Raw genomic sequence first — 23474 nt, 5'->3', positions numbered from 1 at the left:
TTCTTTGTGGGCCTGTGCACATCAGAAGTGTGAGTCGATGTGCTAAGATTTGAGGCTGGGGGAACGGACTCTCCTACTCCAAGGAGACTCTCCCCAACATATGGAAGCCCGAAACTCCACACCTGGAGATAAATTCCTTTGTCATAAGCCTCAGACCTGGGAAGGAAACCTCCCCAGGAGCCTTGCTCCTGAGGAAAAAACCATCCAGCACAGGCAGACGAGCTGTGAGGGAGTTAGCAGAAGGGGTCACAGCACACAAACCCCCAACATAGCCCACTTGTAGGTTTTCATTTCATAGGGTCGTGAGCCAACAAGAAGCACTCTGCGTAGAGAGAGAGGGTCAGGCTGAGGAGCAGAGGCAGAAGTTTGGGGGAAACCACCCAATGTTCCCAGAGAGCCCTTGGACATCAGCAGGAAAGGGACTGACTGTGATGGGAGGATCTGTGATGTATCCTAAACAGGAAGCCAGCCCTGACACACAGTGAGTGCAAAATAAGTGTGGCCACCTCTACCAGTCTTAGCCCTTAGGTAGAATAATTATCAGACTGGTCGCATCGGGAGACTGAAAGAAAAAGAGGTTTGTTCTGATCCACTGAGCCCCACTGAGCAATCAGCGTTAGCTGCCCTCACTGGCTCAGGAGCTGTCCCCCACCTGACCCCATTTGGCTTCCAGAATTCTCAGGGCCCCTGAGCATCCGGGGGTTTCCGCTCTAGGCTCCCAGTTGCAGGCTACTCTCCAAGGCCCCTTGGAACAGATTTCCTCTGCGGATAGTGTTAGGCCAAGAGGGGAGAGCCACCTGGGGTAACTTCCTCCAGGCCTGGCCAGCCAAGGCCACAGGCCCTCCCTCCTCTCCAGGCCCTAAGTGCTGGCCGAGGAATAACACAGCCACCCACTTCCCATCTGCACCCACCTGCTCCAGCTGAGAAAAGGCTGTGACTTGAGACTGACAACTAGGGGAACACGGGGGCCGAATTTTCACTCTTGGAGCTGGGCCACGGTGGGAACCCAAGAATTCGGGGAATAGTCCATTGTTGTCTATGACCAGGACAGAAAAGTCTGATCTGTTTCAGTATTCCAGAAAGTTCTGAGTCTGAGCCCCCACTGCAGATGGAGCTTAAAGGGAGTCTCCACTAAGCACCTAAGAGCTCTGGGTAGTTTTTCTCTCAAAGAAACAAAAATGTCAGACATCGGTGAGCGACGATAACTCTGCTAGGGACCAAGGACATGCCTGATTGGCAGGAGGGGAAGGGGTGGAGTCTTGAGTAGGACCATCTCTTCATCCCAGGGATGTGCATTAGAGTGAACAGGGAGGGCTGTGAGGAGCAGATCCCCATCCGTTCTTGGTCTTTCAGGAGAGTACCAGGGTGGCTTCTATAGCCTGGGCTGGCTGAGACTACTTGGGGAATTTCAGCCATAGTGCAGCTGGGTGGGTTTCTGGATATTTGAAGAACCCGCCCTAAAAACATAGGTCTCCCAGGAGGGAAAGTTCTAGAAATTATATGGCAACAAGTTTGGGGGGTGGTCTATCCTGAGCTTTGACTAATCAATAATTTTGGACTCTCAGGATCATTGTGAGAGATAGCCTTGAACTGAGGGAAAATCAACATCCAACAGGCAGCCCTCCATAAAAGACCTGAGATGAAGGGTCACAAAGGGAACTTGAGTAGAGATCAAGGTAAAGTCCTACACCTGGGTTGGCATTAACCTTGTATCCTGCAACTTTGCCATAATCATTATTGGTTCCAAGAGTCTTTTTGTCTATTCTGATTTTGTACAATCGTATCATGCAAAGACAGTCTCATTTCTTCCTTCCCAACCAGTAGACCTTTCATTTTCTTTCTTTTTATTTTTATTTTTTTTACCTGTAAATGGTCACAATGCCTTTATTTTGTTTGTTGATTTTTATTCAGTACTCAAGGTCGAACCCAGTGCCTCATGTATGCTAGGCAAGTGCTCTACCACTGAGCCACAACCCCAGCCCTCCTTTTCCTGTTTTATTGCATTAGCCGTGACTCCAGTCTGATGTCAAAGCAGTAATGAGAGGAGACACCTTGCCCGGTCCTTGATCTTAGTTTCTCACTATTATAATCAATGTTCGCAATAAGGTTTTTGATAAAAGTTCTTTATCAACTCCATGAAGTTTTTCTGTCTTCCTAGTTTGCTGAATGGGTGTTAGATCTATTTTTTTTTTCCTTTTGGTAAATAGGGGATTGAGCCCAGGTATGCTCTACCACTGAATGACACTCCTACCCCTTTTTATTTCATTTTATTTTTTAAAAATATTTTTTAGTTGTAAATGGACACAATATCTTCATTTTATTTATTTATTTATTTTTCGAGGTGCTGAGAATCGAACCTAGCGCTCCATGCATGCGAGGCAAGCACTGTACCATTGAGCTACAACCCCAACCCCCTTTTTATTGTTTGAGTCAGAGTCTCCCTAAGTTGTCCCGGCTGACCTCAAACTTGAGATCCTCCTGCCTCAGTCTCCTGAGTTGCTGGAATTATAGGTGTGCCTCGTCTTATGACTGAACGTTAGACCTCTTCAAATGCTTTTTCTGCATCCATTGATATGGTCATGTGATTTTTCTGTAGCCTGTTGATGTAATGGATTACATTAATCAATTTTCAAATGTTGAACCTGCTTTATATACCTGAGATACATCCCACTTGGCCGTGGTATCTAATTATTTTAATACATTGTTGGGTTTAATCTGTTAATATTTTGTCGAGGTACGCTTAGAGCGAAAAGAGAAAAGTGAGTTATCCAGTTTGTCAGACAGGGAAGACCTAAGAAGACCAGAGCTGAGAAGGGTGATGGCACCCTCCACAGGTGATTGGACTGCCCGAAGGCCTGCCACCTTGGGATGAATGGATACAAAGGGTGTCCAGGCCAGGGAGAAAAGGCCTCTGTGGTCAGACTATATCTGGAGTTGGGTGTTCCGATTTGGCGGAGCAACAGGGAAAGACAATGCTGGGCTGGACCTGCTCCAGGAAGAGATGCCTGGCCCTTCAGCGTCCTCACCCTCGGCTCCCTGCCTGCGGACAGCTGGCCCAGCCTGCGCCTCTCCCAACCCTTCCTCCCCCACCCATCTCTACCTACTCCAGCCCCCAGGAAGCCCTGACTTTACCCACTTCCGCCCGTACTTCCGTTTCAGAGGAGGATCCATGAGACTTTTCACTTGCTAAATGGTCTCCAGCCCTGGCTCCTGAGGAGCTGGGTTTTAGTCTTGGCTCCGTCCTTCTTTTATCACTCTCTAAAATTATCTTATTTGCTTCCCTGTTTGCTGTCTACCTCCTCCCTCTGGAATGCAATCTCAGTGAGGACAGGGACTTCGCCACCGCCATGGTCCAGACCAGAGTCCAGCACTTAACAGATGCTCAGAAAACATTTGCCAAATGTGTCCTGGAGAGAGCTGCTGCCTCTCTCTGGGCTTCAGAACCCCATGGTGAAGCAAGGGGGTGGGACTCATTGCTCATGCAGGTCCTGGACTCCAACATCCTCAAATGCACTGGGGAAGGGTCCTGGGGCCCTCAGATCCTCACCTGCTGTGTCTCAGGGAGCAAGCTGCCAGGGCTGGTGGGAGGAGGGTTGGAGCTCTCATCCTGGCCCCCTTTACTCACTGTGGCCCCAGAGCCTCACGGAGGTGTGCCAGCACATGGCCTATGTCACGATATAGAGTTGTCAGAGCTTTGCCCCTGCCAGGAAGCCACTAACCATATATGTCCTAGATGTCCTTTCATACCTCCACTGACCCACTGAAAGCAACACAGCTTGTCCCCATCTGTCGGAGACACATGGAAAGGATGGACAGGGAAACATATGTGCTGACCAATTATGGCCCTGGGAGGGCTCTCCAAGGCTGCAGGATAAAGCCACTCTCCCCTTGGCCTGACATTGACCCTGGCCCCACTCCTGCCCTTCCTTCCTCTCTCTACCCCAAACAGTGTCTGGGCTCCATGTGGGGAGTTCCCTGTGTCCTGCTTCTGTTTTTGCTCTGTCTCTTCCCTCTACTTGGGAAGTCCTTCCCTCTGTTTCCCTGTGTTCCTGTTACTCATCCCTTGAGACCCAAACGAAGTCACATCTTTCCTCCTTCTTGGAAGTAACACTCACCCACCTGAACTCACTCACCCACCTGAACCCCTGCAGCACCACCAACTTCCCTTTTGAGGGCAAGTTTTGCCTTCTTCTCATACCATACATGTGTGCCCAGATCCCCAAGCCTCAGACTGCCTGCCCTCTGCAGGCAGGACACCCGGCTTGGCACCTTTGTGTCCTACTCTGTCTGGCACATGAACAAAATGAGAAGAGGATGGAAAGATGAATGAACAGATCAACAGGAGAATCGTGGGGTCTCTGGAAGGGTCTCTATCCAAGGCCTCATCTTTTCATTTAGTCATTCAACAAACACTTCCTGAGTGCCCACCAGGTGCCTGGTGCTGGGGCCTAGACAGACACAGCTGCAGTGTTTCAAACTAGTCGGGGGGGGGAAAGACAAACAAGCAATTATGAATAATGATACATGATGTAAGGAGAACACAGAGGACTGTGGTAGAAAGTAAGGGAAGAAGAAAGTCACTTGGAATAGGGGACACTTGAATCTAGACCAAGGGGCTAAGAAGGAACTTACATATGAAAAGGGCAGGGCAGAGCTTCCGAGAGACCAAGGAGCTGGGGATAGGCCCAAAGGCGGGCACAAGCCCCGTGGTCAAGAAGCTGGCCTTGGGACTAGTGCAGAGTGACCAAGGAGACGTCAGGAAACAGAGATGGGGAGGTGAGAAGGAGCTAGATCCACAGGGGCTCCTGGGCCACTGCAGGAAGCTTTGGTTGTATTTTAAGTGCAATGGGAAATAATCAGGGGATTTTAACAGGAGAAACAACACAGAGAGGGTGGGCGGAAGGAACCCACGTTTTGTTATTAAGAGATCAGTGGCTTCTTTATGGGACCGATTCGACGTGGCGATGGGAAAGGCAGGGAGGAGGAAACTGGCCACTGCGGGGGATTATGGTGGGCGGGTCAGGGGCTGGACAAAGGTGGAGTTCAGATACCTTTTGGAGATGACATTAATAGAATTTTGAGCAGGTTGGACACAGACAGTAAGAGAAAAGGAGAACTCAGGAGACACCTTGGTTTTTGACCCCAGTAACTGTTTGGGGGCCGTGCCGTTCCCTGGCTTGATGGAGATTGGGTGGAACCATGCAAGGACACAAATGCTTCATCCCAGTCAGGGTTCCTCTTGGCTAGCCGTCCAGGAGACAGTGGACTCTACCAGTGTGGAGTCCAGAGGAGTGGACACAGTTACAGGAACGCTTCCACCCGGCAAAGATCATGCCCCGAGAAACTCTAGAGATTAAGTAAAGAGAGAGAGAGAGCCAAGCAAAGGACACTGATAACGGAGCAGCCAGAGGGGTAGAAGAAGAAGACATGAGCGTGATTCCATGGAGGCTGAGAGTATGGAATGTTCCAGAAAGGGGGGCTGTGGCCAACTAGGTTGAAGGCTTCTGAGAGGCCGAGGAAGGTGAAGACAGAAACGCAAGCGCACGACTTGGCAGCAGGGAGGGCGTTAGTGATTTGACAAAAGACGTCTCAGTTGAGCGGGGGAAACGAAAGCCGGTTGGAATGGGCTGAGTGGCCGAAAGGTAAGCAAGTAGACAGCTGGGGTAGACACTTTCCAAGAAAATTTTCAGTGAACAGGAACAGAAAAAATAGCGCAAGAGATAAAGGGGGTGTGAGGGTGGCGGGTGCTCTGTCGTGGGTGACACTAGTGCTTGCTCCTAGTGGGAAGACGTTGACGACTGGTCAAGAGAAAAGGTCACTGGAGGATGAGGACCTGGGGAAGGGCAGGGGTCTGTCCTGAGCCCAAGGGGAAGACTTGGCTTTGGGTTTTTCTTATCCTTCTACTGCGACAGGATAGAGGGAGAAGGGGTGGGGTTGTGTAGACGGGGTGGTATTCGACGCTCCCAAGTTCTCAGTGAAGGCCAGGGCCAGGTCGTCACCCAGAGTACCATGGGAATGTGATCGTTTGAGGAAATAAGAGACACAAAATATCTGTTTTCCAAAAAAAAAAAAAAAAAGTGGAAAGATGAGACTAGTAGAAAATTCTGCACTCACAGGGCTGGCAGGATTGAGAGCAAAGCCGGAGTGCGTACCCACAGTTTCTCTGTGAGCCCAGCCCCTGGCGTCTTTGGCCATATCCAGCTGCTTAGGGGCCACTCAGAGAGCACAGCTGGAAGGTGCAGGTTGGGTTCCTCGGTGTGATGAGGAGACAGGAGGCCTGGGCCTTGGGGCGTTTGTAAGACTGGGCGAGGGGGAAAGTGAGCCGGAAGGGTCTGCTGCAGGGGGGACAGGGCAGGACCAAAGGACTGAAGGTACCAGGAAGCCCAAGGGTCACAGCAACCAGGCCCCTGAGCCACCAGCTGAGCCAGTGGGGAGAGGGAAGAGCAGGGATATCGGAGGAGATGTGGTTTCTGGTTGCAGTTTGGGTTCAGGGTGACTTTAAAGGAGAAAGGGGCTCAGAGGAAGAGTGCCGCTAACTTCATCGTTCATCAGTTCATCGGTTAGGGTGGTTTCCTTTATTGAGCACTAGGCAAGCTGTGGTACCGACAAGGGTAGGGATCCAGCCATCCAGGGTGCCCAGGGAGGGCTTCCTGGAGGAAGTGGTTCTTGTGTAGGTTGAGTCTGGAAAGACAAACTGCAGCTCTCCATGGAGACAGGACAGGTGTTCAGGAGGCCGGCAGATCACAAGCAGAGGCACCACAGGGGCAGCGATGGGAAGCCCTTGGCCCCTTTGTGAAAATGGAAGCAGTACAGGCCAGAAGTGGGCCCAGGTGGGGAAAGGGTTGGACGCCCAGGGAGGGATCATGGAGGAGCCATATGGAGGCAGGAAGCCACTGGAGGACTTAAGTGAGGGGTGTGTGTGGGTGAGAGAGAGGGGACGGATGGGTGGGGAGGGATCAGATTTGTGGTTTTAGAAATACAGATGATGGGGGCTGGGGATGTGGCTCAAGCGGTAGCGCGCTCACCTGGCATGCGCAGGGCCCTGGGTTCGATCCTCAGCACCACATACAAACAAAGATGTTGTGTTCGCTGAAAACTAAAAAATAAATGTTAGAGAAAAAAAAAAAAAAAAAGAAATACGGATGATGGGATGGAGATGTACCAGGAGGGAGGGAGGGATCGGTGGGAGGCTATTTGAAAAGAACAGGTAAACGCAAACAGTCACACTCCTGGAGAATAGAGAGGACAGTGATACTGGGGAGGGACATCCATGGGGTGTGGGAACTGACCAGATTTGCCAGTGATGCTTTCTGCATCCACCAACCCAAACTGGGCTGCAGCAGATGAAGATACTTCTTCCCTTCACATAATAAAACATCTGCATGTGAAGTGGCTTCAGGCTTGGTGAGAGGGTCGGGGGAGAGGAAGTTAGGATGAAGGGCAAATTTTGAAGGGAGAGACGTGTGCTGTACAAAGAGCACCTCCCTGTGGCAGGGAAGGGGGAGCTTCTGGAGCAGAGTGGCCACTGGGCTGGGCCTCGTCCACGCTGAAGAAAAGCAGGAGTGGTGTGGGATGCTCAGGGAGGTCGGCTGAGAGGAAGCACTGGGTCTGTCCCCTGAGTCTTATGACTCCAGTAAGGGTGGTTTCTTCAGGGATTGGGTTGGGGCCCGCCTGTGGCTCTGGGTTTTGTGGTCCCCCAGGGCTCCTATGAAGTATCAAGTGAGCAGTATCAAGATAAGGGGATCGTCGGGCTGGGGATGCAGCTCAGTGGCACAGCACTTGCCTAGCGTGTGCACGGCCTGGGCTGCGTCCCCAGTATGGGGGCAGGGAGGGGGATAAGAGGATTGATGCCAAATGGGTCCCTCCAAGGCCATATGGCAGGCCACTGTGCTCATGTGGTGACAAGTAAATGTGAGCATGCGGGAGGTGGGTGACGGAGAGGAAGGTGTGGAAGTGTGTGGCAGGGCCGTGAGGGCCTGTGTGAGGGGGCTTCAGGTCGGCTGTGCACAGGAACGTGTGGGTCAGTGAGCAGCTGCTGGACAGGATGGGTGGAACGAGCAGAGTCATCTCTGGGGAAACACGACTCCTTGAAGCCTGGCAGGGAGCAGCTGAGGAGCTGGGCACGGGGTGTGGCCAGCTTGCCCAATGGCTCTGGCCTCTCCCTGGCAGTTCTCCCCATTTGTTGACCAAGCTGAGAAGTACACCCACAGGCCAGGACAGGGGCACTGCAACAGTTCCTGGACCCACCATGGGACGGCTGCTCTCAGTGTAGCTCTGGGGGTCTGCCTGAGGCCCTGCATTGGGGGTAGCTCCAGGATTTGTGCATGTGACGGCTGTGTGTGACTGGGCTGCAGTGGTCTCCCCAGAGTCTGCTGATGTTGTCATTCTCCTAGGGACATTTTCCATAAGTGACCCAGCACTGCTCTTCCCCAGGGAACAGGCTCAAAGCTCTAGACACCAGGGGCCATGGGCCAGGGGCCAGGAGAGGCACAGGACTGACCCAGGAGACATCTATGCAGTGCCCACAGGCCCCAGACTTTCCTGGTGGATACCCCTTCTCCCCATCTAGTTCATGGCCACCAACCAAAAATAGTCCCTGAGAGCTCTAGCCCTGCCCCATTGAAATGGTCCCCATGAGCTCTCTTGTATGTCCTCTAATATGTTAGCATCCTAGTTCTCCTGACATGTCCCCCACACACCCTATCGGCTCCTATCTGCCCAGGGATTTGAATCCCTGCCATGGGAGGGAGCTGTCAGACCCTCTGCAAGGCCTGGATTCTTTCTTCTTCCCTGCCTCAACCTAATGCCAAATACCACAGAGATCAGGAAGGGGACTCCATACCCCGATATCCTCCCTCTCTTCTCTCTAGGCCAGGGATGGCAATTACAGGCAGAGGTGCCACATTCTGGTCCTGCCCTGGCAGGCATTGCTAATCGATCACAGCCATCAGTCTGGCTGTGACCCCTGTATGATTTCCACCCACATCTCCAGGTAGTCAGTATCAGCCAATGCACGTGGCCTCTAAGATGCTTTAGGTGACTTTCACCAGGCCGCTGAAGTTCTCTCTCTGTCCCCGTAGGCTGACGCCACACAGTTCCCAGAGCTCAGGCCCAGGAGACAGTTGAGGGCATTGGCCAAAAGTCCCCGAGGCAGAAGAGGATCTGTTGGTTTGCTGTCAGTCCTGAAGGGGGCCACATCACTGCTGGGGAGAGTGTGGTGCGAGGCCCAGGGGGATGCTCTGTGCCCAGCACCTGGGCAGCAGCAGCACCTGGGCCTTGCAGACACATCTCCCAATCCCAGGGCCTGCACACCTACCTTCCTGGCCCAGCCCCTGGGCAGGCAGGAGGTGAGGAGTGGACACCAGACCGAGGGAGGGGTGGCCACCCAGGACCCCGGGGCTGCACGCTGCAGCCAGCTGGCTGCCCACCGTCCAGCTGGCCCCTGAGCCCAGGATGCAAGGATGGCCAGCTCATCTCTGCCCACCCTGGTGCCCATCGGCCCCGACTGCCTGCGCCCCTTCACCCGGGAGTCCCTGGCAGCCATAGAACGGCGGGCAGCGGAGGAGGAGGCCCGGCTGCAGCGGAACAAGCAGATGGAGATCGAGGAGCCCGAACAGAAGCCGCGCAGTGACCTGGAGGCCGGCAAGAACCTGCCCCTCATCTATGGGGACCCCCCGCCGGAGATCATCGGCATCCCCTTGGAGGACCTGGATCCCTACTACAGTGACAAGAAGGTTGGGACCTGGGAGGGCTCCCTCCATCTGTCTGTCTATTGCCCATCTGTCTGTCCCTTGGCCTCACAGACTCTTTCCCTGCCTCAGACCTTCATCGTGCTCAACAAGGGCAAGTCCATCTTCCGCTTCTCCGCCACGCCTGCCCTCTACATGCTGAGCCCCTTCAGCATCGTCAGGCGTGGCGCCATCAAGGTGCTAATCCACTCATATCCTGCCTGAGTGGGAGCGGCGGGGGGCCAGGGGTGGGCAAGACGGGGCACTCTGGGACAGGAGACCCTCGTCCACCTCCCTCCCCTTCCCACCTGCTCTCACTTTCCTTGACCACCCCCACGCTCTTCAGCATGTTCATCATGATCACTATCCTGACCAACTGTGTGTTCATGACCATGAGTGACCCGCCTTCCTGGTCCAAGGACGTGGAGTAAGTCTCCCCTCCCAGAGCCCCAGCCCTGGCACGGCCCATCCCAGGCATCTGCACCTCTGAGGATGCTTAGTGACACAGATTTTGTCTTCCAGGAGGGCACACACTGTCACTATGACCCTCATCAACACCTTAAGTCCCCTGGGGGAAGGCACACTGTCACTCTCACCAATGTCCTCTGCCCTTGGGTGACACATTTTGCCTGCATCCCTCCCTCTGTGCGAGGTCTATCACTGCCACACGCACCCCTGCCTGGGTGACGTGCCTGGCCCTGGCTGGCCCTCTGCCCTCAGGTACACCTTCACGGGGATCTACACCTTTGAGTCCCTCATCAAGATGCTGGCCAGGGGTTTCTGCATCGATGACTTCACATTCCTCCGTGACCCCTGGAACTGGCTGGACTTCAGTGTCATCACGATGGCGTGAGCAAGGGCCTGAGGGTGAGGGGAGGGCAGCCAACCGGCTGGCATTCTCAGAGGTGTGGACCACAGGGGCCGTTGGCCAGTAGTGCAGATTGTGAGCTACACCATTCTCGGGGTGGCCCTGCCCAGGGCCTGGCTTGGATTCTCTGCTGATGTCCCTTTCATACATCATCTTTACCCACAGAAGGCAGCCTGACCCAGGCTTTGCCACTGGGCGAGTGGGCTAGCCATGCCCCAGCAGCAAGACCACTATACTGTCCTCCCCAACACTTGGACCCCAATAGGAACCTCAGGGTGTCTGACCTGCCCCAAGGCCCCTGTGGTAACCCTGATCACAAGAATCCTAGGGAGAACCCCTGATTTCTGTCCCACCACTCACTGGGCTCTGACACACCCCCACTGGACTCTCCCACACCAGGTACGTGACAGAGTTTGTGGACTTGGGCAACATCTCAGCTCTAAGGACCTTCCGGGTGCTGCGGGCCCTGAAAACCATCACCGTCATCCCAGGTACTGGAGAGGTGCGGGAACCCCTGGCCTCAGCCAATAGGTCTCCTGTCATGCCCAAGCCTAGAACCTGACACTCGAGTTCCAGGACCCTGACCCAGGGTCACATCCTGCGCTCATGTTAGTGGAGGACACATGCCACAGCCTGAACACAGAAGGGCCACATGGCCAGAGAGCAGAAGAGGCCCTCTGTGGGAGGCTGGGCATCTGAGAGGCAGGGTAGAAAGGTGGGAAAGAGCACAGATTTGAGGCCAGACAGCCCGGGGTCAATCCTCCCCATGCCACTGTCTGCCACTGACCCTAGGCAAGTGCCTTACCCGGTCTGCACCTCCGTTTCCTTTTCTGCAAACTGGATAAGAACAGTGCCACTCGCTGGGTTGTTCTGAGGACCGGTTGCCTAGTGTGGGCGAGTCAAATAAACAAAAATAAATGCATATGGAGAAACTGGACTCGGTTCCTTCATGGAGGAAAGATGATCTGAAAGGGATGGAGAAAGGGCCGTGGGAGGAGGGAAACAGTTAAATCCTGATGCTAGAAAGTGCCTTAGTCCTCTCTAGTCCAAAGCCCTGTGGTGCAGTGAAGGAAGGCAAGACCCAAGATGGGAAGTGCTTACGGAGGGCCTGCCACACACAGGCCACTGAGTGGAGGCCACAGCTGCCTCGCTCTGGGCCAGCACCCCCCAGGCTCAGAGGGGTTCTTTTTTTAAAATTTAGTTATAGATGGACACTATATATATAATGATGCTGAGGACTGAACCCAAGGCCTGACGTGTTCGAGGCAAGTGCTCTACCACTGAGCTACAACCCCAGCCCTCACAGGAGGCTGCTGTGCATTTGGTTTCCATTCTAGGGCAAGAGAGGGAAATGAAGAGAGAGATACTGGGATCAGGCCCAAGAAGTTATGATTCTTCCATAAATGCTGGGATTCCATCAGGGTCAGTTTTGCCTTTGTCTGAAGGGGCAGAATGCTCTTAGAGCTTCTCAGAGTGAACCCTGGGTTCTGTGGTCAAAGAAGTTAAAGAAACGTGGCATTCAAGTTTTTGTTTATCTCTGTAGGACTTCTCAAAGCCTTGAATAGAAGTAATCTTTTTCCAACGTATGGACCCCCGCCCCACCACCGCCACCTTTTTAAGGACACAGCTTGGGAGGCTAGTGTTCTGTAGAGCACTTGGGAATGCTAACCAGAGACCTTCATTCAGCCCTCTGTATGCTCATGTGTAGCTGCACAGCATCAGCCTAGTGATTCCTAGAGTCCATTCCAGTATGGAATGAATCTGTGAGGATCTGTGGCAATTCCAAGGCTCCACCTTGAGGATGTGCTCAGAAAGGGCAGGGTTCATCTGGGAAGGCTGGGAGAGGTAGTGGTGCCCCATTAAGTGGAACCTTGGAGATGGGGTAGGCAAAGGCTTGGGGCCAGGGTCAGGGTGGGGGGGGGGTCCATTGCACCCCACCCTGCCCCTGCCAATGCTCTTAATTTCTCTGTGGTCAGGGCTGAAGACGATTGTGGGGGCCCTGATCCAGTCCGTGAAAAAGCTGTCCGACGTAATGATCCTCACCGTCTTCTGCCTGAGCGTCTTTGCCCTGGTCGGGCTGCAGCTCTTCATGGGCAATCTGCGGCAGAAGTGCGTGCGCTGGCCCCCGCCCTTCAACGACACCAACACCACGTGGTACGGCAACGACACCTGGTACGCCAATGACACCTGGTACGCCAACGACACGTGGAATACCAATGACAGGTGGTATGCCAACGACACGTGGAACTTCAACGACAGCTGGGCCAGCAACTACACCTTTGACTGGGATGCCTACATCAATGACGAAGGTAGGAAAGAGGGCGACCGGCAAGGGAGGACCCGCCCCAGCCCCTAGAGCGGCCCCTGCCCCGCCTCTTCTAAGACATGGTCTGAAGGGACCTGATTTTTTTTTTTTTAGTTTAGTCATAGATAGACACAATACCTTTATTTTATTTACTTATTTTTATGTAATGGTGAAGATCAAACCCAGTGCCTCACACATGCTAGGCAAGTGCTCTACCACTGAGCTACAGCCCCAGCCTGATCTTAATCATCACTTATCGCCCACTGTGACTTGCGGCACTCAGAATCTTTGCCTATAAAATTGAGATGACAATGCTTCAATGGGTTGCTATGACAATAAACGGCAAACTGCTTTAAAAATCCTGAGTTTCTCTCTATACAAAGTGACAGGCTCTTAACCTGTGCACCCAGTTCTCCTTCATCACACTCGGGGCTCCCATCTTGGCAGGGTCACCATCAGGCACCCATACACCCTCCTCCTGTCCCATACCCATCCTTGACGTGAGTCCCACACCCTCACAGCCACTCTCCCACAGCGTCTTCCTGCATGTTGGAGAAGGTGCCCTTTCCTCACCTGCACCCTGGGTTCTAGCCCCCACATTCCCTCAGGGTCCTGTGCAGGTTCCTGGCAGCCCCTTGCTCTTGCACACACACATACACACAAGTCCCTATGGCTCTCCCTGTGTCCCTGCTGAATCCTGACCGTAACCGCACTAGGCACCCAGCAGACCCTGCATGGAGTTGGGCTCCATATGGTCTACCCACCCGGGGACCTTGGAACTCAGGGCTGTACTCAAAAGAGGGAGAGGGGTCCCCAGGGAACCTATTTGGTGTATGTGGTACACTTGGACCTACCCGTGGGTGTGGAATGGGTGCATGCACCTGCGTGTGTCCATGTGGGTGATGTGCCTTCTCTGTGACCTCTGACTTCCGAAGCAAACTACTATTTCCTGGAGGGTGCCAATGATGCCCTGCTCTGTGGGAACAGCAGTGATGCTGGGTGAGTGATGTCCAGGGGCGGGGAAAAGGAGCCCCAAGAGTCCTGGGAGATGGGGGCTGTGGGGTGCATGGGCACATAAGGAAAATCCTTGGGCATGGGTGGAAGAGCCTTCTGTTTGGGGGACACAGGCAGGACCAAGGGATATTTTTCCCTTGGGGTCCTCAATCTGTCCCTAGCCGGAGTTCTCCTCCCTAAAGCCAGTCCCCCATCCTATCCTTAGGCACTGCCCTGAGGGTTACGAGTGCATCAAGGCTGGGCGGAACCCCAACTACGGCTACACCAGCTATGACACTTTCAGCTGGGCCTTCCTGGCTCTCTTCCGCCTCATGACACAGGACTACTGGGAGAACCTCTTCCAGCTGGTACTGCCCCCAGCCCCACATCCACAGCCCTCCATCCCCACTGCCTCCTCAGGGCCTCGCAGGGCCGACCCCAGGATGGCCACATCCTCAGCTGGGCCATCTCCTTCATGGGACCCTGTCAGTGCCCCCTAAAAGTTCCTGGAGCCTTATGATGCCAGGCTCCTGCTCAGAGCCAGCAACAGCCTATCTTCATTCCCCACCTGTGCTTCATGAGCTGGAGTCTGGGCCTGGCACGGGCTCAGGCCCAGGAAGTCCCAGGCCTCACAGAAAGCAGTAGGGCAGCTCTGCCCATACCGTCACAGCTGACCCTCCGTAGCCTCAGGTTTCACCTCTGTGGATTCAACCAACCACAGATCCAAATATTTGTGAAAAAAAAAAAAAATTGTGTCTGTGCTGAACGTGTACAAAAAAACTTTGTGACATTATATCCTAAATAATACTGTATGACACTCTTCACAAAGCACTTCGTTTGCATTAGATGTAATATTATAAGTAACCTGGAAATTATTTAAAGCACAGGGACGATGTGTCTAGGTTAGATGCAAATACCATGCCATTTTATGTACAGGACTCGAGCACCTGCAGATTTTGGTATCTGGGGGACCCTGGAACTAATCCCTATGGATACAGAAGGACACCTGTATTTAATGTCTACAGTTTGCAGGGCAGGAGGGTTGCATTTGAGGGATGGTGCCTTCTGATCCCTGGTGATATTAATAATAACAGTGATTATAGCAACTAGTATTTACTGAGCACTTACTAGGTATCAGGCTCTTTGGCAAAGGTAGGATTCAACCGGGCCCCAAAGCCCATGTTCACCATTTGTCCTGACTCCCTGACCTCAGGATGCCTGGCTAGGGTCCTCAAGGGTCTCTGTCAGGTCACTGGGATCACCTGGATCCCATGTATATATTTCGGAGTTCCCCAGAACGTGGTTTAGCCTGTCAAGGATGGCCATCCTCTGCCTCAAAGGCCCGCAAACCCCCAGGCTCTGCAAGGGACACCCTCTGCTTATGGGTCTGGGCAATGGGCGTGTGAGGGAGGGTGCCACCAGACCCCCTCTCTCCTTCTCTTCCCACCCTCAGACCCTTCGAGCGGCCGGCAAGACCTACATGATCTTCTTTGTGGTCATCATCTTCCTGGGCTCTTTCTACCTCATCAATCTGATCCTGGCCGTGGTGGCCATGGCGTATGCCGAGCAGAACGAGGCCACCCTGGCTGAGGATCAGGAGAAAGAGGAGGAGTTTCAGCAGATGCTCGAGAAATTAAAAAAGCACCAGGAGGAGTTAGAAAAGGTGTGAACCCAGGGAGGGGCCCAGACCCAGGGTTCCCCTTGCCTTCAGCCAGGGCTGCTTGGCTGCCGGCTGAGGGGGTGGGAGGGCAGGGGGTAGGGGTTGCAGACAGGAGGAGTAGAAGGTCCCAGGTGGGATGGGTGCCATCTAGGCAGTAGAAAGAGTATTTCTCTGCTCAATGCCCCAGTTTCCCCATCCACAACAAGGAGTTTATTCTTGTGAAACCTCAAGTTTCATCCAGCTCAAAGACATATGGCTTCATGCTTCTCTCTAGGTCTATGCCGAGGAGAGGCAGGGTCCCCAGGTGGCTGCAGAGAGTCGCTGGCCATTTTCTCAATCTCATGAAGTGTAGGTTCAGTCAGGGCCTCTGAAAGTGGAGGGTATTCAGGGTTTGGGTCCTCAGTCGCTTGGTCCTTACCCTGTCATCTCACCACCACCAAAGTTGGCCCCTTTCCCACCTGCCAAGAAGAGGGGCTGTCATCTTAAAGGACTTGACGAGAGGCTCTGAGAGTCAATGATCCATCCCCTGGCTCAGAGTTGGGCTTCACACCCGTCACCCTTGCTGGTCTACAGGCCAAGGCCACCCAGGCTCTGGAAGGTGTGGAGGCAGACGGGGACCCGGCTCACAGTCAGGCCTGCAATGGCAGCCTGGACACATCGCCAGGAGAGAAGGGGCCCCCGAGGCCGAGCTGCAGCGCAGACAGTGGTATCTCTGATGCTATGGAGGGTGAGTGCCCTGTACCCCAATCCCCCCTGCCCTGTCTGCCCTCCCATAGACCATTTAGCCTCCTGAGGGCAGGGTGCAGCCTGACTAGACCCAACTTCAGGAGGACAGTAATTTAATATTGGCATTGAGGAAATAAACTGTGATAAATATAGTTCTGTCTTAACCTGGCCAAGTTGTGGCTACGAGGCCAAGCTGCTGCGGGAACCAGGGGCTTCCGGGAGGACCTTGGGGGCTGCCAAGGCAACGGGGAAGGACAGGCTAATAATACTAACCAGGAAGGCCCTGTGTTCCGGAAACTGAAGAGCCTGCTCTTCCAGTGTTCTCTGGATAAAAGTTAAAGGTCAACATCAAATTCCCAGAGTAAATTCAGAGATTCTCCCAATCCCTGCACCACACCCAGGTCCTGGGAGGAGAATAAGGATATCAAAATGAGAGATGGATGGAAAGATGATGGATGGTGGATGGTGCATGGATGGATGGATGTGCTGAAAGATTCCTGAATGGAAAGAGACAGTTGGGAGTGTAGATGAATGAGAGGGAAGAAAGGAAGGAGGGAAGGAGGGCGGGAAGAACATAGAAAGCAGGAAGAAAGGAGGAAATAAAGAAGAGAGAATGGACACAGAAAGAAAGTCTCACCCAGAGAAGAGAGCTGGTCCCTCTCCAGGCCAGCCTGCCTGGGCTAAAAGTGGGGAGTTAGAAAGGTGTGTGTGGTGGGGGGGAGTGAGATTACAGGACTTTGCAAACCCTTAGAAGGTACATATCATCTCACTTTGCGTGACCTTGCATGATGCATTCAGGTGACTGTGTGCCAGAGAATGGACTAGGGAATGCAGGACAGACAGAGCTGGCCCCTGCTCTTGCTGGGACCTTCACCATGAGTTTCCAGCCTCAGATGCTGGGGCACTACAGTGGCCTAGGAGTGGACATGGAGTTGAGGGAGGTCACCAACAGACTAGAATCCACTGCTGTTTCTGAGAGACTCAGGTTTCTCATTCCTCGGTACAGTTGGGGTTGCACCCAGGATCTCCAAGGGGCTGCCACCCACTCCAGTCCCTTTCCTTAATCTACAAAATAGGTGGCATTAATTGTATGAGTCAGTGAGATCATACCTAGGCCAAGGCAGCTCCCATTGGTCACAGAGACCAGGGGCAGGAGCACCTTCATCCCATGATCCTTACAGAGGACAGAGCCTCATGGCTTTGGGGCTGCAAGAACAGGGGCTGTTTTCAGAAAGCCACTCTGGAGGGAAAGGAGGATCTGGCTGAGGACACACTCCTGCAGGGCCGACTTTACCGGCAGTGGGGAGGGAGAGTCCTAAGGGAGTCTCAGTCTGGTCCCAGACTTTGGTGGGCCTGAGTTCCCTCTTCTCTGGGCGTTTCTCCTGCCAGAATGGCAGCCTTGGGCACAGAGCAGAGGGCTAAGGTCCAGCCCGAGCTCTCTGAGGGGCGGGGCGGGGCGGGGCGTGCCGAGAGGGCGGGACTTGAAGTAGCTCGCAGGGGTGGGCCCTGGAGGGAGTTCTAAGAGGCCTGGCTTTCAGGAGGGGGATCCGAGGGTGTGGTCATGTGGGTGGGGCTTCGGGGGCGGGTCTGGAGTGACGAGGTGTGAGGCGGGGCTTGGAGAAGGCCAGTTGAGGGTGGGGTCTCTCGAACATAGAGGATGGGGGCTTTAAGGTTGGCTTAGGCCTCGCCAACCCGCCAACCCGCTGGAATGTTGAGATGTGGAGCGTTAAGGGGTGGGGCTTGGGGGGGGGGTGGTCCCAAGAGCTAGTGGAGGAAGGAAGGGGCGCTCCAGTGGGAGAATCTTCGCCAGGCACCTGTTAAAACCCCTCTCGCAGAGCTGGAGGAGGCCCACCAGAAGTGCCCACCATGGTGGTACAAGTGCGCACACAAAGTGCTCATATGGAACTGCTGCACCCCGTGGGTGAAGTTCAAGCATATCATCTACCTGATCGTCATGGACCCCTTCGTGGACCTGGGCATCACCATCTGCATCGTGCTCAACACCCTCTTCATGGCCATGGAGCACTACCCCATGACGGAGCACTTCGACAACGTGCTTTCTGTGGGAAACCTGGTAGGGAGGGGCCAAAGGGGAGGGTGGTCATTAGGGGGCAGGACCCAGTGGGGCTGTCTGGAAATATGGGGCACTATTAGGGGGGCATCTGGGGACAGATAGGGTTTTCCTAGTATATGGGGCTAAGACATGTATGGGGAGGTACCTGGGGTGATGTGTGGGGTGTAGAATATGGATTTCAAGGCATTAAGGGAGAGCCGGGTGAGGCTCTGAATTCATTGAGATCAGAATTCCTGGGGTCAGGGATCCAGGCCTTGCTCTGGAAGTAGGGATGTGGAGATGGAAGCCTTAGTTGGATAAAAAGTTCTCCAGTTCCTGAGATTGGCATGGGCCTGAAAGGGACCTGGGGATGTGGCATATAGCCACTCAAATCCAGGCCCAAAAGGCCTCAGCTCACCCTGAGCGCTTCAGGGACTTGTTCCCACCCACTCCCCCATATCGCCAGCCTGGCCCTGCTGCTCCCCTCTCCAGCTCTTTGCTGCTCCGCTATTGTTGACGTGCCCTGATCCACCCGCTTATCCCTGCCCATTAGGAGCATTATCACCTCGTTGCCAGCCCCAGTGGAGCCTGACAAAGGGAAAGCCGCTGCCTCCTCTAGCCCCACCCACCCTTCCCCATCCCCTTCACAATTTTTCCAGGGTGGCATTTGTCAAGGTGTTCTTCCCACCCCAAAAGGGAGGCCAACTCAGGGAGACTGAGATATGGGCCCTGGGCATGACCAAGACTGGGTGGGTGGCACAAGAATCAAGCCCTCAGGGCCAGGCACATCTCTCCCATGGAGATGTATGAGGCAGCATGGCCAGGCTGGGCCAGAGGGGTGAGGGCGGGCCCTAGATTCATGGCACAGCTGCTGGGGTGTGCATGATGGTCAGGGCCCGCCTGCCTGCCCAACCCCTGCCGACACTGTGCTACTGTCTGGACACCTGCTGTGGCCAGGGGCAGCCCCTGGGAGGGGCTCAGCATGTACCCATGCAGACTGTAGACCCAGGGCAGCTGGTGCCCAATAGCAGGGGGACCAGATCCAGGGAGTTTTCAGGGCTATGCAGCCCTCAGGCTCCTGTTCCAAGGTTGGGGAAGCAGCTCTGACCTCCCCACATTGATTTTTTTCCCCTAGACCCTGAGTCCACCAAGATTTGCTAAGTCCTGGGACTGGATCCAGTAGATAGGATTAGGGATAAAGGAAAGAACCTGAACTCAGCACCCTAAGAACTGGCTGCTGGTTGCTGACCTGGCTGAACCTTGTTTGCTCATCTGTGGGATGAGTGTGATGTTCCCTGCCAACTCTGTGGAGATAAGGATCCCAGCCAGGCATGGTGGCGCCTGCCTGTAATCCCAACCACTCTGGAGGCTGAAGCAGGAGGATCACAAGTTCAAGGCCAGCCTGGGCAACTTAGCAAGACCCTGTCTCAAAATAATATTTTTGTTTAAAAGGGATGGGGTTATAGTTCAGTGTAAAGTGCCTCTAGGTTTGATCCCTAATACCAAAAAAAAAAAAAAAAAAAAAAACCTGACATACACACATAGGGTCATGGGTACCACTCCCTTCCCCCTTAAGGCTCTGGACCTCTTCCCCTCAATCCACAGAGCCTCTTCCAGGAGGTGGGAGTGGCTGGAAGATTCCAAAGGCCCTGTGCTCCCTGAAGCCTTGTGACAGGGCCTCTACCCCTCCCCCTAGGTCTTCACAGGCATCTTCACGGCTGAGATGGTACTGAAGCTGATCGCCATGGACCCCTATGAGTATTTCCAGCAGGGCTGGAACATCTTCGACAGTTTCATCGTCACCCTCAGCCTGGTGGAGCTGGGCCTGGCCAACGTGCAGGGGCTGTCTGTGCTCCGCTCCTTCCGACTGGTACGAGAGAACTACAGGGCCAGGGACTGCGGAGTGGGTGGGAGGAGAAACTTCAGGAAGCCAGAAGATTGGAAATGAGGTGCCCCTCCCCTGCCCAGGAACGTGTCTTACCTGTAAACAGGGAGCCAGGGATCCCTCCCTCCTTATCACATAGTTCTGGGGCTACCAAACTGACAACCCCAAGAGCTGACATTGGGTGACTTGGGGACAATCCCATAAAGGATATTTATATTATTATTTATTTTTTATTTTTTAGTTGTCAATGGACCTTTATTTTATTTATTTCTATGCAGTGCTGAGAATTGAACCCAGTACCTCACACATGCTAAGCAAGCAGAGCCACAACCCCAGCCCCTTATATTATTTTTTTTAACTTTATTATGGGAACTTCCCTGCATCCAAAAATACAGACAAAGGAAAATGAACCTCCAAGTATCTACCACATTCTACAATTCTTGTTTCACCCCCTTCCCTAGTTTTTATTGGCAGCGGAAGTATGTTAAAGCAAGTGTTGACATAAAATGTTACTAGTAAAATGCTTTGTATTCTTAGCAGGTAAGGGCTTTTTTCTCTTTTTAACATACTAACATCAGGAAGCAGTAGAACATGAGTAGTCCCATTTAACCTGGAGGCAAAGAGGCCTCCGATCACTCAGGGGTGGGGCTTCAGGCTACTTGAAATTGTTCTTGCAGCTGAGGCGGGGGCTCTGGGGTTGGGCCACTTGTCACGGGGCCTCATTTGCCCTTGTCCTCCCCATGCCCGATAGCTGCGGGTTTTCAAGCTGGCCAAGTCGTGGCCGACGCTCAACATGCTCATCAAAATCATCGGCAATTCCGTGGGGGCACTGGGCAACCTGACGCTGGTGCTGGCCATCATCGTGTTCATCTTCGCCGTGGTGGGCATGCAGCTATTTGGCAAGAGTTACAAGGAGTGCGTGTGCAAGATCGCTGCCGACTGCAGCCTGCCCCGCTGGCACATGCACGATTTCTTCCACTCCTTCCTCATCGTCTTCCGCATCCTGTGTGGGGAGTGGATCGAGACCATGTGGGATTGCATGGAGGTAGCTGGCCAGGCCATGTGCCTCACCGTCTTCCTCATGGTCATGGTCATCGGCAACCTGGTGGTGAGTGAGACTGGCTGGGGAGCTTCCCCACCCTCACCCAGGAAGGGTGCAAGGGGTGTCCAGTGCCTTTACAAGGCTGGCATTAGAGGGCCTTGTTGCTGGTAGAGAGATCTTAGGAAATTGTTGTGATGTTTTCTATCTTCTATTCCCCACCCCCCTGAAATGGCAATTTTATATGGCTTCACCCAGCAAGTCTCAAATTTTAAACTGCTTAAGTATTACCTGGAGTTTCTAAAACATGGATTCCTGGCCCCTCCCCTGGAGAATCTGATTCAGCAGCCTGGGCCCAACCAAACCTGGGAATCTGAATTCCAGACAAGCTCCAGGCTCCATCCAGGGATGGTGCTGTAGGCCTCTAGTATTTTGATTAACACCAATGAGTCAGGCAGACCCGTGTTACGGTCCCAGCTCCCTGGGCATCCTGTGTGTAACCTTGAGCCAGTGACCACTCATCAGTCAGGCTGGGTTTCCTAACTGTCACATAGAAGAAAATAATAGGTACCTCAAGGGGCCTCTGGGAAGATTGGCCTCACTAGTGGACACAGTATAACCCAGCATGGGGTGACCAGGACCCTCTGGTCACCTTCTACTACCCTCTTATTCTTCTCTGTTCCTGAGCTCTGGAAAACAGAATTAGAGCCTGGCATTGGGAGACTCCAGAGGTGACATAAACTTCATCCATCCCACCCCTTCCTGTGGTTCAGGACTGGGCTGGGAGCTGTGCAGGGGAGGAGATGTGGCAAGGTGAAGGGCAGGGTCCATGGTCCAGCTGGACACCAGTTCTGTGGCCAAGGCCTGTGGAGGCATCTCTCCTTACCCTGCTCATCCCAAATCCTTCCCTTTCTGGGGTCACAGCCTCAGAGCCCCATACTGCTGTGCCCAGCTGCCCCCTATGGTGGCTGGCACTGCCCTGGGCAACGGGGTAGAAGACGCATGCACGTCCCCACATTCCAAAAAGACCAGTGGAATCCTTGAGCTGCTGGGTCAGCGTTCTCGGATATCATTGAGCTCCGGCAGGGGGCAGGGGCGGATGGGGGAGGGGTGTCACCTCTGCTGGAGGAGGAGATTGTGGGACAGCTACAGTGAAGAACCCAGACTGCTGTCCCTGAGGGGCGGGTGCACCTGAGTGAGTGGAGAGAGACAGGGAAGGTGCCTGGGTTGAACTTTGGGGCAGGATTGGGTGGGGTGGGTCACTGGCTCTGAGTAGAAGTTTCTGAATGTACATTTAAGGGCTATAGATGCCTGGAGAGAGTCTGGGAGGTTTCTGTCTCTGTGAGTGGACACTCAAAAACATCTCTCACACCTGTAATCCCAGTGGCTCAGGAGGCTGAGGGAGGAGGATCTTGAGTTCAAAGCCAGCTTCAGCAAAAGCAAGGTACTAAGCAATTCAGTGAGACCCTGTCTCTAAATAAAGTACAAAATAGGGCTGGGGATGTGGCTCAGTGGTCAAGTGCCCCTGGGTTCAATCCCAAGTACCAAAAACAAAACAAACAAAAAAAAAAACCCAAAACTATATTTCTCATCCCCCTTTGCCACTTGCTGACTGGGAAGTCTTGAACAAGAAATTTAACCTCTTTGGGGCCTTAGTTTTCTCATCTGGAAAATGGGGATGCTAATGGCGGTGGTCCTGCAGGTTACATGACAGGTCTCAGTGCTTTGCAAAGTGCTTGGCCCACCAGGCCAGGGGACGTCAGAAGTTACAACAGGTGGTTTTGTGTTAATCATTGTAATTAATCTGATAACTTCTAAAATTAATGAGACACCCCTGCCCCCCCTTTTTTTTTGAGACAGTGCCTTGCTAAGTTGCTTAGGGCACCAGCTATTGGCATAACCTTTCTGCCCTCTGCAAACCTGTGCGCAAGGGCTTTCTGTGCATTGTTCCTAGTCTTCTCAACACCCTGAGGTGGGCAGTGCTGCAGTGCTGCCTCCACGTCCTGGAGGTGGCACTGCCCAGAGCCACACAGCAATGAGAAACTGGGCCCGACTGGGTGCACTCACCTACATAACCCCAGAGACTCGGGAAGCTGAGGGAGGAGGACTGCAAGTTTGAAGCCAGCCTCAGCAACATAGTGGAGCCCTAAGCAACTTAGCAAGGCTCTGTCTCCACAAAAAAAAAAAAAAAAAATTATATATATATATATATATATA

At 53.5% G+C, this 23474-nt stretch overlaps 1 protein-coding gene across 1 annotated transcript in view; it reads left to right on the top strand.

Annotated features, from left to right (window-relative positions):
* The first annotated feature begins 5534 nt into the window (after positions 1-5534).
* Scn4a (sodium voltage-gated channel alpha subunit 4) overlaps positions 5535-23474 on the top strand; it is a 32567-nt gene continuing 14627 nt past the window's right edge. Inside the window, exons 1-14 of the mRNA XM_027946301.2 lie at positions 5535-5642; positions 9081-9734; positions 9822-9940; positions 10066-10155; positions 10449-10577; positions 10996-11087; positions 12573-12905; positions 13837-13900; positions 14121-14262; positions 15348-15557; positions 16128-16281; positions 18116-18354; positions 20030-20203; positions 20970-21326. Of these exons, the coding sequence (XP_027802102.2) occupies positions 9462-9734; positions 9822-9940; positions 10066-10155; positions 10449-10577; positions 10996-11087; positions 12573-12905; positions 13837-13900; positions 14121-14262; positions 15348-15557; positions 16128-16281; positions 18116-18354; positions 20030-20203; positions 20970-21326 (2376 nt within the window). The 5' untranslated portion in view covers positions 5535-5642; positions 9081-9461. The remainder of the gene's footprint in view (positions 5643-9080; positions 9735-9821; positions 9941-10065; positions 10156-10448; positions 10578-10995; positions 11088-12572; positions 12906-13836; positions 13901-14120; positions 14263-15347; positions 15558-16127; positions 16282-18115; positions 18355-20029; positions 20204-20969; positions 21327-23474) is intronic.

Source organism: Marmota flaviventris, chromosome 17 (genome assembly GCF_047511675.1).
Source record: "Marmota flaviventris isolate mMarFla1 chromosome 17, mMarFla1.hap1, whole genome shotgun sequence".
In the NCBI taxonomy this organism is placed as follows: Eukaryota; Metazoa; Chordata; class Mammalia; order Rodentia; family Sciuridae; genus Marmota; species Marmota flaviventris.
The sequence above is the reverse complement of the archived record's forward strand: the minus strand, read 5'-3'. Positions and strand labels throughout refer to the sequence as shown.